Raw genomic sequence first — 15,098 nt, 5'->3', positions numbered from 1 at the left:
TGGGGACAACAAAGCTACAGACCGGCAGAGGGCGAAAACAACTCTCCACTGACCGAGATGACCGTCAACTCATTCGAATGTCACTCAGCAACCGTAGCACCCACAGCTGGGGTGAAGTGCACGGCGAGAATGGGTCGAAACAGGCTCCTAGGGGCAGGGCTCAAGTTGTGTAAAGCTAGAAAAAAGCCCTTCATCAATGAAAAGCAAAGAAGAGCCAGGCTGAGGTTTGCAAAAGACCATAAGGATCGGACCATAGAGGACTGGAGTAAGTTCATCTTCTCTGATGAGTCCAATTTTCAGCTTTGTGCAACACCTGGTCGTCTAATGGTTAGACAGAGACCTGGAGAGGCCTACAAGCCACAGTGTCTTGCACCCACTGTGAAATTTGGTGGAGGATCGGTGATGATCTGGGGATGCTTCAGCAAGGCTGGAATCGGGCAGATTCGTCTTTGCGAAGGATGCATGAATCAAGCCACGTACAAGGTTATCCTGGAAGAAAACTTGCTTCCTTCTGCTCTGACAATGCTCCCCAACTCTGAGGATTGGTTTTTCCAGCAGGACAATGCTCCATGCCACACAGCTAGGTCAATCAAGGTGTGGATGAAGGACCACCAGATCAAGACCCTGTCATGGCCAGCCCAATCTCCAGACCTGAACCCCATTGAAAACGTCTGGAATGTGATCAAGAGGAAGATGGATGGTCACAAGCCATCAAACATAGCTGAGCTGCTTGAATTTTTGCGCCAGGAGTGGCATGAATCAATCAGGGTTATTCCACCAAATATTGATTTCTGAACTCTTCCTAAGTTAAAACATTAGTATTGTGTTGTTTAAAAATGAATATGAACTTATTTTCTTTGCATTATTTGAGATCTGAAAACTGCATCTTTTTTTGTTATTTTGACCATTTGTCGTTTTCTGCAAATAAATGCTCTAAATAACAATATTTTTATTTGGAATTTGGGAGAAATGTCAGTAGTTTATAGAATAAAACAAAAATGTTAATTTTACTCAAACACATACCTATAAATAGTAAAATCAGAGAAACTGATAATTTTGCAGTGGTCTTTTAATTTTTTCCAGAGCTGTATATGCTTCCCGTTTGGTCACATCACCAAAAAACACAACCTCTCTTTTTGTTGCTATGCTACCACTTCTTCCCCCATAGGACGTAATACTCATAACAAACTAATTGGCCTCAACAACTACAGGAATCACAGCAATTAACCTCTTTTCCTAGTTCTCATCCATGCTCACGCTTGTGAAATTACACACAAAAATATGTTAATTGGGGAAAATAAAATTGTGAAATAAATGCACTAAATCCTGTTAGTGTAAAAACAAACCAATATACCAATAAAATGGCATTTCATGATAATGAGCTGAGTTTTAAAAAGTTCTTGGACTGTTTCACAATATTATGGTTACATTATTGGCCTATATTTTGCGTTTATTCATATGTCATTGATTACTTAATTGGTTAGATTATCAATTTACAATCATCTGAGAAACTGAAACTGGGAAATATTTTGCATTTTTGCTTTGACAGATTATCTCAATGTTTAATTGATTAGCATGATATGCGCAGATAACATTTCCATTAAGTGATTACCTGAGTAATCTTTTCTGTATTCATTTATTTTATCATATATCTTTCAAAACGTAACGTAATCTTAATACATACACACATGCTTTCATCTATAGGCGTGCACACTGTCTGCTAACACTTAAACTTGTCTGCACACATTATTTAGGCTATGTAAGAGTTATTCAACTGTTTAAATCTTATTATATGAGCCATGCTAGTATTTAAAAATGTAGGCTACATAGTCCACACATTCATATATAAAGATTAAATAAGAGTGTGGCAGTGGTGGAAAGTATGTGATTTTATTTACATTTCCTGTAGCCCACATGGTAGCATCTGTTTTTTTTTTTTTTACGTCAGTCTATCCAGACACTATACAGATCTACCGACGTCTGACAGGAAGTTGTCACCGTGCGGATGACGTCACTTTACTCCAATGCGGAAGAGGTCGTCATCATAAAAGCTGTGAGTTGGAAGATGTGCGATATGCGGTAAAATTATCCTAATTTTGGGACTAGAACAGCGAGTGGTTCAGTGGTTTGAATGAAGGAAGCGGTTTCCATCAACAGTAGGTATTTTGTGGACGGTGTGTGGCTGAGTTGTGCTGTTTTAGCCTCGTAGCAGTGAAGTTCATTGCATGACTCGTGAGCCAGGCAGACAGTTAACGGAGAAATCAATCTGTTGTTGGATGGAAGATCAAATATTTAATATAAAATGACATTTAATGATACATTTATGTAAATTCCTTATCGTGTTAAGCGCGACTTTGTATTTTTTTTCAGTCTAGTTTAGGGTGGGCAGTAATAATCCTTTGAAAAACTGATTTGAATTACTTCTTTTTAGACCGTTAACGTCCAAAACATGTCGTGGATAAGGGAAGGTGAACTAAACCTGCTCGAAAAGATTTCAGCCAATATCCTGAAGGTAAGCCAAACCCTGCACATTCATAGATACCTCTTTGTCAAGCCCAGTTGGAGCATGCATTGAATTTGAGGAGAAAAAAAACCCCAGAAAGCCCAGAGGGTCAGAAAACGATACTTTAAGCAGTTTCACAGGAGTTTCCAGACCCTCTCTCCTTCTCTGCTGATGTGTCCGCTTGTTCCACTGTTTGCCAAATAGGAAAACATGGAAATTAAATCTCGTTCAAATCTTAACTGAAGCACAAATTAAAAAAAAAAGGTCTTTGTTAAATTTGGCTATAGATAGTCAGAGAAATCTTTGAGGTTCCTCCAGGGCAGCGTTAAGTGTTGGTTAACAGCCTTCTGGGATTTTTCAAAGATTGCCAGTGATTTCTGTTTTTAAAAAATATAAATGTTCAGTCCTGTGACTTCAATATAATGGTGATATATATGAGAGGCTCAAACTGGGGCTATTGTCTGTCTAATCGTAATCACCTCCATGGAAGGGCTTCAGCAAAGGATCATTTTGATTCATCTATTATGAATCATTTGATCTATAAAGTGTAAAAAAAATGTATATATTTTGTCTTTAAATTGCTTGTTATGATTTTTCAAAAATAATCTTCAAAATGCCTAAATATTCATTAAAAAGCTTTCACCTGCATCTCTCAGTCTTCATCAGTGGATGGAGGTCGCTCAAATGCCATCCACTGATGAAGGCCGTGAGAAGCTGTTGAAAGCTCTGAAAAAAGCTTGTAAGTGGACTTCAAAATACTGTTTCTAAGGTCAAGAGTGAAATATAACTCTTAAAAAAAAAACTTCTTCACATTTTACAAGTTAGACCCAGAGAATATTTGGCATGTGTGCTTGAAAAATTACTTAAATGACTGATTGATCACAGTTGTTGCCTTCTGTCAGTTTAACCCAAATCTCTAGACTCCCCTGATCTGTATTGTGTCTCCCAGGCTGGACCCATGCCTAAGCATGTGGCTTTCATCATGGATGGAAACCGGCGCTTTGCACGTAAGAAAAACATGGGGCGCCAGGAAGGGCACATGCAGGGCTTCAACAAGCTGGCAGAGGTGAGGTTGCGTTCAGATGGAAGATTCCAAAACACAAGTCATCTGGGCATAGAATGGGTTGCCTGTGTGTGTGTGTGTGTGTGTGTGTGTGTGTGTGTGTAACCCCTTGTCCTTCTTCACCAGACATTACGTTGGTGTAAGCATCTGAACATCCAAGAGGTTACAGTGTACGCCTTCAGCATCGAGAACTTCAAACGCACTAAAGACGAGGTGGACGGGCTGATGGAGCTGGCCAAGCAGAAATTTGAGAAGCTGCTGGACGAACGGTGAGTTTCAAGTTAAAGATTCCACAGGTCACGTTTTTATTCATCATATGATCCACAGCTTCCTAAAAGTAAGAGGAACGTGATGCACTTAGTGCTCAAACACTGCTGTGCAGTCAAAGTAAGTACGACTGAAACGTACAGGTTTCAGTTTCAGTCTTTGCAAACATGAACTGGCCTTCGGGTGGGTAGTGAGTAGCTGTTTGTAACAAGAACCTTTTCAAACCACTTTTTTAGTTGCAATTAAATCAACACAGGAGGAAACATTAGACTTTTTTTACTGCAACTTTAAATGACAGTTGACAACACAGAAACGTCTGCCATAGCATTGGTGATTTAGTATTACTGTAAACTGCTGCCACAATAGAGGAAGAAAGTCTGACTTATAAATAGGAGTGCATAATATAATTTATTTCCATGCTATTTTGGCTGATAGACACTTTTTCCCTGCAATACACCGAAATATCTACCTTATATTGCAGATGTCATATTGCCTCTCATGAAACTATGGTCCTTTAGTGGAAATGTTAAGAGCAGAGAACACAAACAACACAACAACCACAATGAATGATTAAGCTAATATGGAGATTCAATTCCACAAATGGCCACTAAGCGTTGGTCTAAGAAGAATCTAATGTTGTCAAACTTTTTCTCATTTTTCCCCCACAGTGGGCTAGAACGACAGCAGTAACTTGTCTTGTTAACACTTTAGGGAGCAACTCCACATTTTCAACGTGTGTTTCAAGATGTCTTGAGGCCCTTGTTAGTATAACTACAATGCTGCTGCCACCAAGAGGACGGTTTATGATGGACACCAACACTTTGTAAAACACCTTTGTACAGTAATTAAACTGTACTCACTGACTCCTGAGTGGAAATACCTACGTGTTGGTGCCTTTGTGTATCTCTGGGTGGGAAATGCAGACGGACGTGTTTGGAGCAGTCTACCTGTCCGTCCTGTTCCTCCTCATGCTTTCTTGATTTTTCTACCCCTCAATGCGCCTCTTGTCTCTGGCCCTCTTCAGGGACAATCTGGAGAAGCACGGTGTGTGTATTCGGGTGCTGGGTGACTTGAATATGCTGCCGCTTGACCTTCAGCAGCTTATTGCCAAAGCTGTGATCACAACCAAGGCACACAATAAGTATGTGTTTCAATTGTTTGTACCTCTGCTTTTATGACCCTCACCATCACCGCCTGTAGCACTATATTGGCCACATGACATAAAGAGATGTTATATTACACATTGTAAATGACCACAGATATACAAATGCTTGTTTTGCAGATGTTTCCTGAATGTGTGTTTTGCCTACACGTCAAGATATGAAATCACCAATGCGGTCAGAGAAATGGCCTGGGGAGTGGAGAAGGGTTTGATCAAAGCAAGGTAAAAACTGGCAAAGACGCTATTGAATTGATCCGGTCGATGTCCTCCCAACATCCATCACGTGACATGCAATAAAATGAAATGACCTTCGGGAGCGATTGCTTTAACAAGCTGTGTTTGTGTTGCTCTGTGGTGCCCAGTGACGTTTCAGAGGCACTGCTAAGCGAGTGTCTGTACAGCAATAATTCTCCCAATCCTGATCTGCTCATCCGCACCTCTGGAGAGGTGCGCCTCAGCGACTTCCTTCTCTGGCAGGTGAGGATGAGAGTGACTGCGTGACAGATGCCCCCCCTCACAGTTAGACTTGCATTTCAGGTTACGTCGCTCAAAGGTTTTTAGTTTACGCAGACATTTCAAGACAAAACATGTCTTCAGTAGCTGGAGATGTTGTCAGATGGCAGCGAAGCAGACATGTTACGAGTCTGCTTTGTGTTTTCCAATAAGACTTTGTGGCGATCTTCAGTGTTAGTGAGTTTGAATACAGTCATCCTCTGTACGTCGTTGCGTTTATCTGTAATGTAGCAGCCACCAACAATGAGAAGTCACCATTGGTTTTTACCGATTTTAAAAATGGGATTTTAATTGTCTTAGACAACTTCTTCATGCCAAGCTATGACAGACTTTATAGGATCTATATTATAGGATCATAGGGCATCTCTAACGGTCACAAGCTACTTTCACATAATATATTTTCACCATTTATTTTATCCTTTTAAAGAACAAAGTAATAACCACCAAACTGTTATATGTGACAGACAGTATTCAACAAACAGACAACATTTTTTTTTTTTTTTTTTAATGATTTCATCTCACTGTCAAGCACACAACAGCTTCTCCACTGAGAGTTGTATTGATTTCTCTGTTACCTTTCCGTCCTGCAGAGTTCCCACTCCTGTCTAGTGTTTCAGTCCGTCCTGTGGCCGGAGTATTCATTCTGGAACCTGTGTGAAGCCATTCTCCAATATCAATTAAATCACACATCCATTCAGGTAAGGCTTGTAGTGAGACGCACTTTGTTTGTTGTCATCAATAGGGGTGAACGGGTGCACAGGGAAACCATCTCAGAATACTGTGGCCTTGCAGAAAATATAGCCTGGGAGAGGGTCAATATGTGGCAAAGGTGTTGATGCAGCTCTGCTCCTCTGTCATTTGGGAGTGTTCTAAAGCAGGTCGACCTGATGGCTGTCTTTTCAGTCAGTCTAAGTGAGGATCTGCGTGTGAATTCACCTCTCTGTTGCCATTGTTTTCCTGCTGAGCACTGAGTTATTTAGGTTTGCCATCGCCACATTTAAAATGTCTGCATTATGTACACGTTGTGCACCAGAAATTAAGACAATCTGACATCTGTCACATCTGAGTATTGTGATTTCAGTACATCTACATCATTATCGCCACAACAACAGGACTTTTTTTTTCAGGAAAAATTGCTAATGAAAGCATGTGCGTTGTATTTCAGAAAGCCAGAGAGTTCCATCGGGAGCACCAGGCCTTACAGCAGCTAGAGGCGGATCGTGCCTGTGTGGCAGAGCTCCTGCAGCATCATGGGAATGGAAAGCCTGCCGACGCCCAGAGAAGACAAGAGGCGCTGCAGCACTACACCACCTGCCGGGAAGAACGAATCCAGGACTTCTTAGAAGCACTGAAGCACAAGAGAGACTCTTTCTTTAATGACTTATGGTGCGAAGCCGTCTTGGCCTAGAAAGCTAGCTGCGAAGAACAAACCCCATGTTGAAGTGGGAATGAAACCTCTCCTGTCCTCTTCCCAAAAGGGCTTCTGTGGAAAAGGGAAGAGTGAACAGTAACTCAGAACGGTTTCATTTTGTTGCTGATTTGTACGAGGCGAGAGGGCAATTTTACCCCTATGGGGCTGTAGAGTAAATGTGATATTTATGATTGTAGATTTAAAAAAAAAAAAAAAAAAAAAGTCTAACATGTGGAAATGTCTGGTCAAGATGTAGTTAAATAATTGTGTAAATTGTCTGTCAAATGCATGCCACTGATTGGAAGATCAAACTATATGAGTGAAAGCCAGAGATCCTGCGTTTTTTTTTTTGGACAAGCCATCACCCAGATTAGTTTAAATAAGTCCAGTTTTGCATTATTGTTGAGACCCAAAGAAAGTGTCGTATGTTGAGTGTGATGTTAAAGGCATAACTAGATTTTGACCAGCTTTCTTTAACAGAATAAAGTGATTACTGTATGTCAGATATGATTAAGTGATGTGCGATTCAGTCCTGTGTGCCTGCGTACCATATGTCAATGTGTAATGGCTGTCTTTGATCAGTTGCTTTGATCAGTTGCTCTTGCCTCCATCTGAGTTTTAATACACTGGTCTCTAATGTCTTAACTTGTGCGGCAAATGAAAATCTCTTTTTTTTTAAGATCCGTGCTGCTGTAGCATCTCAGGGGAAACCAAATGCCTGTGTTTGGTTTCCTGTTAGATTACTGGATAGTTTTGAGCCTATGCAGCTATATTAACTAAGCCTGTAATTTCTTGGACCTTTCTGCTAAATTATATAATAAATGTACAGGTAAATTTAAGACATTTATTGCATATATTAAATCCATCTTATTGTATAAAGTGGCTATTGTACTCAAAGCAAATATTTAGCAGTAGTTGTAATGTTGTAGTACATATAAAGGTGGGTAAAGTGTGACTCCCAGTCAGTGATCTACCGCAAGCAAACACAAATATTTTGTTATGTCCACTGGTTTCTGTTCATTTTGGATTCATTATTCATAATACAGTCCAGTCATCATCCTTTTCTCCCTCTTGATTCTGACCATGTTACTCTCACTCCAAGGCAGCCATGGAGTGACAGCGGTAGCACCGATCTTCATCCGATTCTAAGTGTCTACGCCAGGGGTGTCAAGCTCATTTCAGTTCAGGGGCCAGACCAGTAAAATCACAGCGTAATAACCTTTAAATAACGACAACTCCACATTTTCCCCTTTGTTTTAGAGCAAAAAAGTTCATTCTGAAAATGTTCACATTTAATGAACTCTCTTTTGACAAACATTATGAACGACCTGAAATTTGTCTCTGTAATTTAGACACTTTGCAAAGTCATCTCGCGGGCCGGATTGGACCCTCTGGCGGGCCGGTTTAGGCCCACGGGCCGTATGTTTGACACCCCTGGTCTACGCAATCAGGTGTGCCACATTATATATATGTATTAAAAAAATATTCTCAAATTCTATTTTTTCAAATTATCTCTTGCATATCTTAGTTTTTCTGCAAGACATCGTCTTAGTCCACCGTCTAGAATTAGGTTTTTGAATGCCCTTCCAGAGGATACACCAATGAACCTAATGTTCCCTCAGAGAGAAAACCTTCATACAAGTAGTGCCACTTTAATACAGTGGAGGAGGATGTATTGAGATATTTTACCTGGGTAAAAGCAGCAACATGTACTTCAAGTATCAAAGTATTCTACTGCAGAATGGCCCAATTTAGAGTGCAACATTTGTATATAAATGACTGTAACAGGGTTATATTAAGGAGTAAGCAGCATTTACCCATCCAAGAGGAGGGGTACACCCTGGACTTGTCGCCACCTGATCACAGGGCTGACACACACACACACACACACACACACACACACAGACAACCATCTACGCTTACACTCGCACCTTGGCCCAATGAACCTAACCTGCTAGTCTTTGGCCTGTGGGAGGAAGCCACACAAGCACGAGGACACTGTGCAAACTCCACACACACAGGCCGCAGGCTCAAAGTCTGAATTCACTGGCAGATGTGATTCCTGCTTTTATCCATCACATCACATCACATTATTAACTGACTCATGTTTGAGAGTAACTAATCTATCTGTGAGATAAATCTAGTGGAATAAAAACACAATATCTTCCTCTGAGGGGTAGTGGGATAGCAGACTGGGGTACATGAAAATAATATCATTAAATTAACCTCAAAATGTGCTTACAGTACTTTAGTAAATGCATTTTGTCACTCTTCTTTGGTGAGATCTGTTAGCAGTAAACCGGACTACTGTCGCTGAAGAAGAAGTGCCGTCTAGCCGAGCACGACCCGGATCCACCACCCAAACAGCGCCGCCCCGCGGCTCTCGGCAGCCCCGGTAAGTACGGCTCTCCGCACCGCTTCCTGCCTCTCTGACAGGTGGGTGGCGCCTGTGGCCACGTGACGCATTTGCATCCAATGACAGACAGCGAAATACAAAACTGGCTCAAACCGGTTTCGTTCTTATATTTCAGTGTATAAACTACAAAAACATTCGTTTGCATTATACATTCGCCATTTTATTCAGCAACTGGTCGGCTGGCGTCTGTTATCTCTCCGAAAAAAAGCTCGTTTTCCCGGTTATATTTTTCTGAGCTTTCGTTGAGTTCCCGTCAACATCATGGGCAAAGCGAAGGTAATATTTTTATTTTATTTTATTTTATCCAACTCAGTGCATCAGGTCCGTGTTGTTCATGTCGGGCTGCGTTTGATATTTGTGCATCAGAGGAACGTCATCATCCCCAACAAACGTTACAGACATGGCGGTCCGACAGGGGAGACCTGCTCAGGCATCCTCCCATTTGTCGAAAATAAAAGTTTGTGGTCGAGGCAGCGAGCTAAAATATCTACTAATAAGTCAGACATTGCTGGTAAAATACATTTCGACGTCCTGTGCCAAAGCTGTGCTCGGTGTAGCCGCTGACATTGCGCGGTGCAGTGTGTGTTGGTCTCTGCCCTCTTTGACAGGAGGCTGGGGCACAAATGTTGACAGCTTAGACACAACTACAAACTTTAGACACACGCCGTAAACGTGTAACTATCCGGTTAATGCGAATGCATTAGTTGTGTTATAAGCCGACTCGTCGTGAGAGCTTAATGAAGCACAAGCTGCAAAATTTGAGGAAGGAGTTGGGGGATGGGAAGTGGCCTTAATGTTTTTTTTTTTTTTTTTTTTTTTCTTTCTCTGTTTTGAAGAAGAAAAGTCAGGCTTGTTCTTGCATGTCGATTCAAAACAGGTTTAATATGTCGCCAGTCGGGTTGAATTAAATCAATAATGGCCTTTAAAATATCTGACATTGCTCTACACCAGAGCTGCAGATCAGTAAATGAACAAATGGAGCGGTGTAAACTATTTAAGCTGCTCATCTCACAGAGGACTATATCGTTTGATTTGGAATAAAGTTCATTTTGATCGTCGCGGTTACGCAACCTGTTTTTTTTATATATATAAAAAAGAAAACATTTGACATTAAAAAAAAAAAAAAAAAGATATTAATAATTAAAAGCGGTTTCTTTAATTACACTGAAATGCCATTATATATTTTTTTGCAATCTCTGCATGTTTGCTCTTGGCTGCATGTATTACATGGGCGTAGCTACAGATTAGTAAAGTAGTAATCTTATCAGTGTCCCTCCAGCTGTCTGTCGGCGCGCACTGATACAAAACAAAGGAAGCTGTCAGGGCGCCAAAGCGGTGTCATGGTGACAGTACAGCCCCGATTTGAATTCAAATATTGGGCGGGAAGCTCTTCCTGATCACCAGAGCACAAGTTAACTCCGGGGTTCAGGGTTGTTCCCGCACAAACTGAACATGTTTCACTTTCTGTTTCTGCATTTTAAATGTGCCTATTTAGTATTTATGTTTATTATTACGCATAAATAGCAACACAGATTCCTTGTATGTCTGTAGGACTTTATTTTATTTTTCTGCCAGTAAAAGATGTAATGTGTAACACTGGAATTTAAATTATAATATCGTGTTTTTCTGTTATTTGTCTTTCAGAAACCCGTCAACCCTGAGGTTAGTAAAAAGTCATTTGTTTATATTATTCATGTTACATCATTGCTCTGTTATTCCAAGAATATGGTACATTTCTACAGATTGTGTTTACCTTGAATAAACTGATTGTTGAGGTTTGGACTTCAATGCATTTTTTTAAATGTAATTTTACCCAGATTTTAGTTTTCTGTTTTAAGTCATTTTGACAGGACAAGACGTCTTGACTCCTTAGGCAGCGAACGTCATACTTTAGTAATGGTCGTCTGTTTAAAAAAATCAGGCAAATTAGTTGCGTCTGCAATCACAGTTTTACTGGAGATTTTCTTCCTCCTGTCTCAACAGCAAAGAAGAAAGTCCCCACGCCTGGCGACGGTAAGTTATTAGAAACACAATGAATTATAAAGGACTTGCTTTATGATTAAACTTGATCATCATCTGAAAGTTAGTTGTTTTTTCAACAACAGTTTCCCCAGAGGATTAATTTAGACGTTGAAACTGAAATTTGTATGAGCATAGCATCTGTCTATTTGCATTGCACGTACATGCTGCACAAACTCTCATACTTTTTCCATTACCAGACATTATTTGTCACTTGTAACCCGTGCTTTTGTGTTGTACGATCGACTGTCACTTACTATTTGAAATATCTTCTTGTTTTGCAGAGACCTGTAGCTGCACCAGTGGAGAAGAAAAAGGCTGTTACAAAAGTATGACACTGATAACACAAGCTGATCCCAACATAACGTCTGTGTTAAACTGATTCAGACCTTGAAGGGAAATTAAATTTAACCTTCCAAAAAACCTTTTGAGAGCCAATTTAGACACTTTGGTACACTTGATTTTGTTCATTATTCTGATAAAGTGGTGATTGTGTATTAGTTGGAGGACTCTAATCTGTTAATAAGAAAGCATCATGTTGTTTTGTAGAAGGCACCCAAAGCAAAGAAGGCCAAGCCAGCTGAAAATGGGAGCACCAAGGCTGAGGTTTGTTTCTTTTCAGAATTGTTCTTGTTATTTGCACACGGTTTGTGCTATTAAATAAATACAACAAATCCATGTGACCAAATTAGCAAAGCACAGCATTCTTACTTTGTTACCTGTCTGAGTGTCCTCTGAGTGTTGAGAGGATGAGAACAAATGTTATGAATTGAAAAGCTAATGAAATTAAATGCAGGAATCAGCATTTGACTCGTCAGTACCAAAACACAGCTGCTACTAAACAGGCTACTTTAAAGGGACAGTTCACCCCAAAATACATATACATAAAAAATACATATATTTTTCACCTTTTAGCTGTAGTAGTATTTATCCATCTAGATGGGTGTTGGTGTCAGTTGCCAAGTTATGGAGATAATGGCCGTAGGCATGTCTCCTCTCTCAAATACAGTGGAACTGGGTGGCACTCAGCTTGTGATGCTCAAAGCGCCAGAAATATACATATGAAAAACTCAACAGCCAGGTGTCTCTCCTGAAATCATGACCCGCTTACTCAAGATAGACCACAGACCTGACTGTGAAGCACTTTCATGTAGGCTCAGCTGAGTAGTATACCACTACTGTTGACATCCTGCGCTTTCATGAGAACATCATATTTTTAATAATTATTTTGATATATATTTTTAGCACTTAGAGCACCACAAGCTTAGTGCCATCCAGTTCTATTGTATTGGAGAGCAGTCAGATGTCTCTTCAGCTGATATCCCCAAAACTCAGCAACTTGCACCTTTACGAGCTAGATGGAAAAATACTAGTGCATGTCATAGAATCAAAAATACATTTCCTAAGGTCAGCTGTCCCTTTAATTCCTTTCCTATTTCCTATTCGTTTACGGTAACTTAACATTACTTCAAGAAGAGAAATTACCAATCACATTTTAGAGGTTAATAGTTAAATATCTAGCAAGGAATCAATCAAGGAACTTTATTTGTCATACCAACACACATTTTCACATGGGATGGTACAAAATTACGCTCTCATAAATATATAGAATAAAATAAAATATAAAAAATAGAGGTATTATATAAAATCGAAGTACTAAAGGAAAAAGACCAGTATTAGCTAAAGTTAGCTTAGCTAAAGCCAGGCTGTATAAGAGGAAATGCAGATATCTGTGGACAATATGCATCTGCAAACTTGTGGTTTTGTGGGCAAAACCTAGAATTATAAACTTAAAAAAAAAAAATACCAATCACATGAAAGCTCAGGAAAATCACCACAATGTGTCGGCGTCCTCTGAATGTTTCTGAAAACGTAAGTACTTCAGCACATTTCAGCTTTATCTCCCGTCAATAGATGCAGTCCGGTCACTCTGACGGCGATCATTTTTATTTTCATGACTTGTATGATTTGATGAAATCTTAATTAGCATATTAAATGAGATAAATTGTATCAGATCGTAGCATCGCAATGGTCACAGCAAAGGGAAACGTACTGTCACACTGCCAAAACAATGCATGTAACATGCTGTGTTCTTATTTCCTGTCCCCAGGAGCCAAAGGCCGAAGCCACTGAAGCCAAATGAATAACGTGGACGTGCTCACTCTATGTACTTGGTGATTGTACAGTTTTAAATTAGTATTTTTTACCAAGTTTTATATTACAAAAGTCATTTATAGGTTTGTTTTGGGCTTGCACTTGATGTAACAAAACTTTGTTCTTACAGTCATATCCATTTTAAAATGATTACCGTCCATATCTTGTAGAGGTGGCATTTTTAGTTTGTCTAATTCTTTTATTAGTAATATTATTATTATTATTATTTTGAACTGCTGAGTAATAGATATTTTCCAAAAAGTTGGACTTTGAATTTAATTTTAAACATTACAAGGCAGCTAAAGCATATTGTTAAAATTGGAGAGAGAAAGAGTTTTGCCTTTTATCTCCTTGAATTTTAATGTTGAACTAATAAAAAAAAAAAAAAGCTTACCAAATGTTTTGAAACACTGTATGTTGACATGAGGTGTAGTCATTGAAAATGCCACAGAAAAATCCCGTTATTAGGTCAAAAGATTTATACATCTTAAAACATGCATGATGTGAACCCGGTCACCTGATGAAAAGTTATGCTAAGTTATGTTTCTGTTAGAGGAAAAGGACGCTTTTCTGACTTTAATGGTTGATCTAAATGTTGTTGAATAAAAATTTTCAAAATGTCAAAAGGTGTTGACTTTATTGTGACATGAAAACCTCAAAGAAGAGATGGGGAGAAGTGGCAGTAGCCTTGTTTGGTATCAATATACGCTGTCCCATCTTGGCAGGACGTCCATTTTAAGGTGTCTCTCCTTTTCACCACTGGGCGTAGTGGCTGGAAGCTCAGCTTTTATTTTCAGCTGATGTTTTATATTCTCACATCTTCAGTGGGGCTCCTCTAAATGAACGCACTTTAAAGTATCTGACTGTCAGGACCAGTTGAGCTGAATTAGGAAAAACGTATCACTCCAACCTGGTACCTGGTGCATCTATTATTATTATTATTATTATTATTATTATTAGACTTTATTGTCCCCGGGGGGGGAAATTCTTTTTCACAGCACTGATTCTGCTTGACAAACTAACAGTCAGACAGTAGACATGACAGCACAACAACAGCAGACTTAACAATACTTCACAAGACAACACTTCCCACTACCTTTACACATAGAAAAGCACCAACAGAGCAAACAGCCATAGTCACATTCAGCGGGCTCTGTTCAGGACTGTTATCACAGCAGGAATTAGACTCCTCCCAAAGTGGGCTCTCCTGCACCTCAGAGCTCTGTACCTGCGCCCTGAGGGCAGTGGGGCGAGATGTTCATTCAGAGCATGAGTGGAGTCCCGTGTTTGAAACATCACTGCAGAATTAAACCACAAACTATTCCTGTTGAATAAAGGTCTTTTTTTTTTTATTGGTACTGATGCATCAGTACTTGTCATATTGTAGTTTGTTCTGGTGTTTAATCATGTAAAGAATTTATTCAAGTTATACTCTATGTGCCAACAGATGCTGGAGTACACCGGTACCCTCTGAAATAGTGCTGTGGATTTACTAAAACTGCACAAATTAAAGTACTCGGGGTCAAATAACTAATGACCAGCGCATGATTTAAAAGTGAGTCTCTGGAAAGCACCAGTAGAGGGCAGCAC

General features: G+C 39.7%; 1 protein-coding gene and 1 long non-coding RNA gene across 3 annotated transcripts; both read left to right on the top strand.

Annotated features, from left to right (window-relative positions):
• Positions 1–2,031: 2,031 nt before the first annotated feature.
• dhdds (dehydrodolichyl diphosphate synthase) lies at positions 2,032–7,898 on the top strand. 2 transcript variants are annotated; one of them, XM_070835461.1, is made up of 9 exons: positions 2,032–2,053; positions 2,432–2,512; positions 3,453–3,569; positions 3,693–3,835; positions 4,858–4,974; positions 5,116–5,217; positions 5,358–5,472; positions 6,099–6,206; positions 6,674–7,898. In XM_070835461.1, the coding sequence occupies exons 2-9, from the start codon at positions 2,450–2,452 to the stop codon at positions 6,914–6,916; spliced, it is 1,008 nt and encodes a 335-aa protein (XP_070691562.1). In that variant the 5' UTR covers positions 2,032–2,053; positions 2,432–2,449; the 3' UTR covers positions 6,917–7,898. The 2 variants fall into 2 exon arrangements, with proteins under 2 accessions (XP_070691562.1, XP_070691561.1); XM_070835460.1 differs by having other exon boundaries at positions 2,041–2,156.
• Positions 7,899–9,432: 1,534 nt separating this feature from the next.
• Positions 9,433–14,134, top strand: LOC139205810 (uncharacterized). Its single transcript, XR_011584476.1, has 6 exons — positions 9,433–9,611; positions 10,980–10,997; positions 11,319–11,348; positions 11,639–11,683; positions 11,904–11,960; positions 13,465–14,134. It is a non-coding gene; the product is annotated as an uncharacterized lncRNA (long non-coding RNA).
• The last annotated feature ends 964 nt before the right edge of the window (positions 14,135–15,098 follow it).

This window comes from Pempheris klunzingeri, chromosome 8, assembly GCF_042242105.1.
Source record: "Pempheris klunzingeri isolate RE-2024b chromosome 8, fPemKlu1.hap1, whole genome shotgun sequence".
In the NCBI taxonomy this organism is placed as follows: domain Eukaryota; kingdom Metazoa; phylum Chordata; class Actinopteri; order Acropomatiformes; family Pempheridae; genus Pempheris; species Pempheris klunzingeri.
The sequence above is the reverse complement of the archived record's forward strand: the minus strand, read 5'-3'. Positions and strand labels throughout refer to the sequence as shown.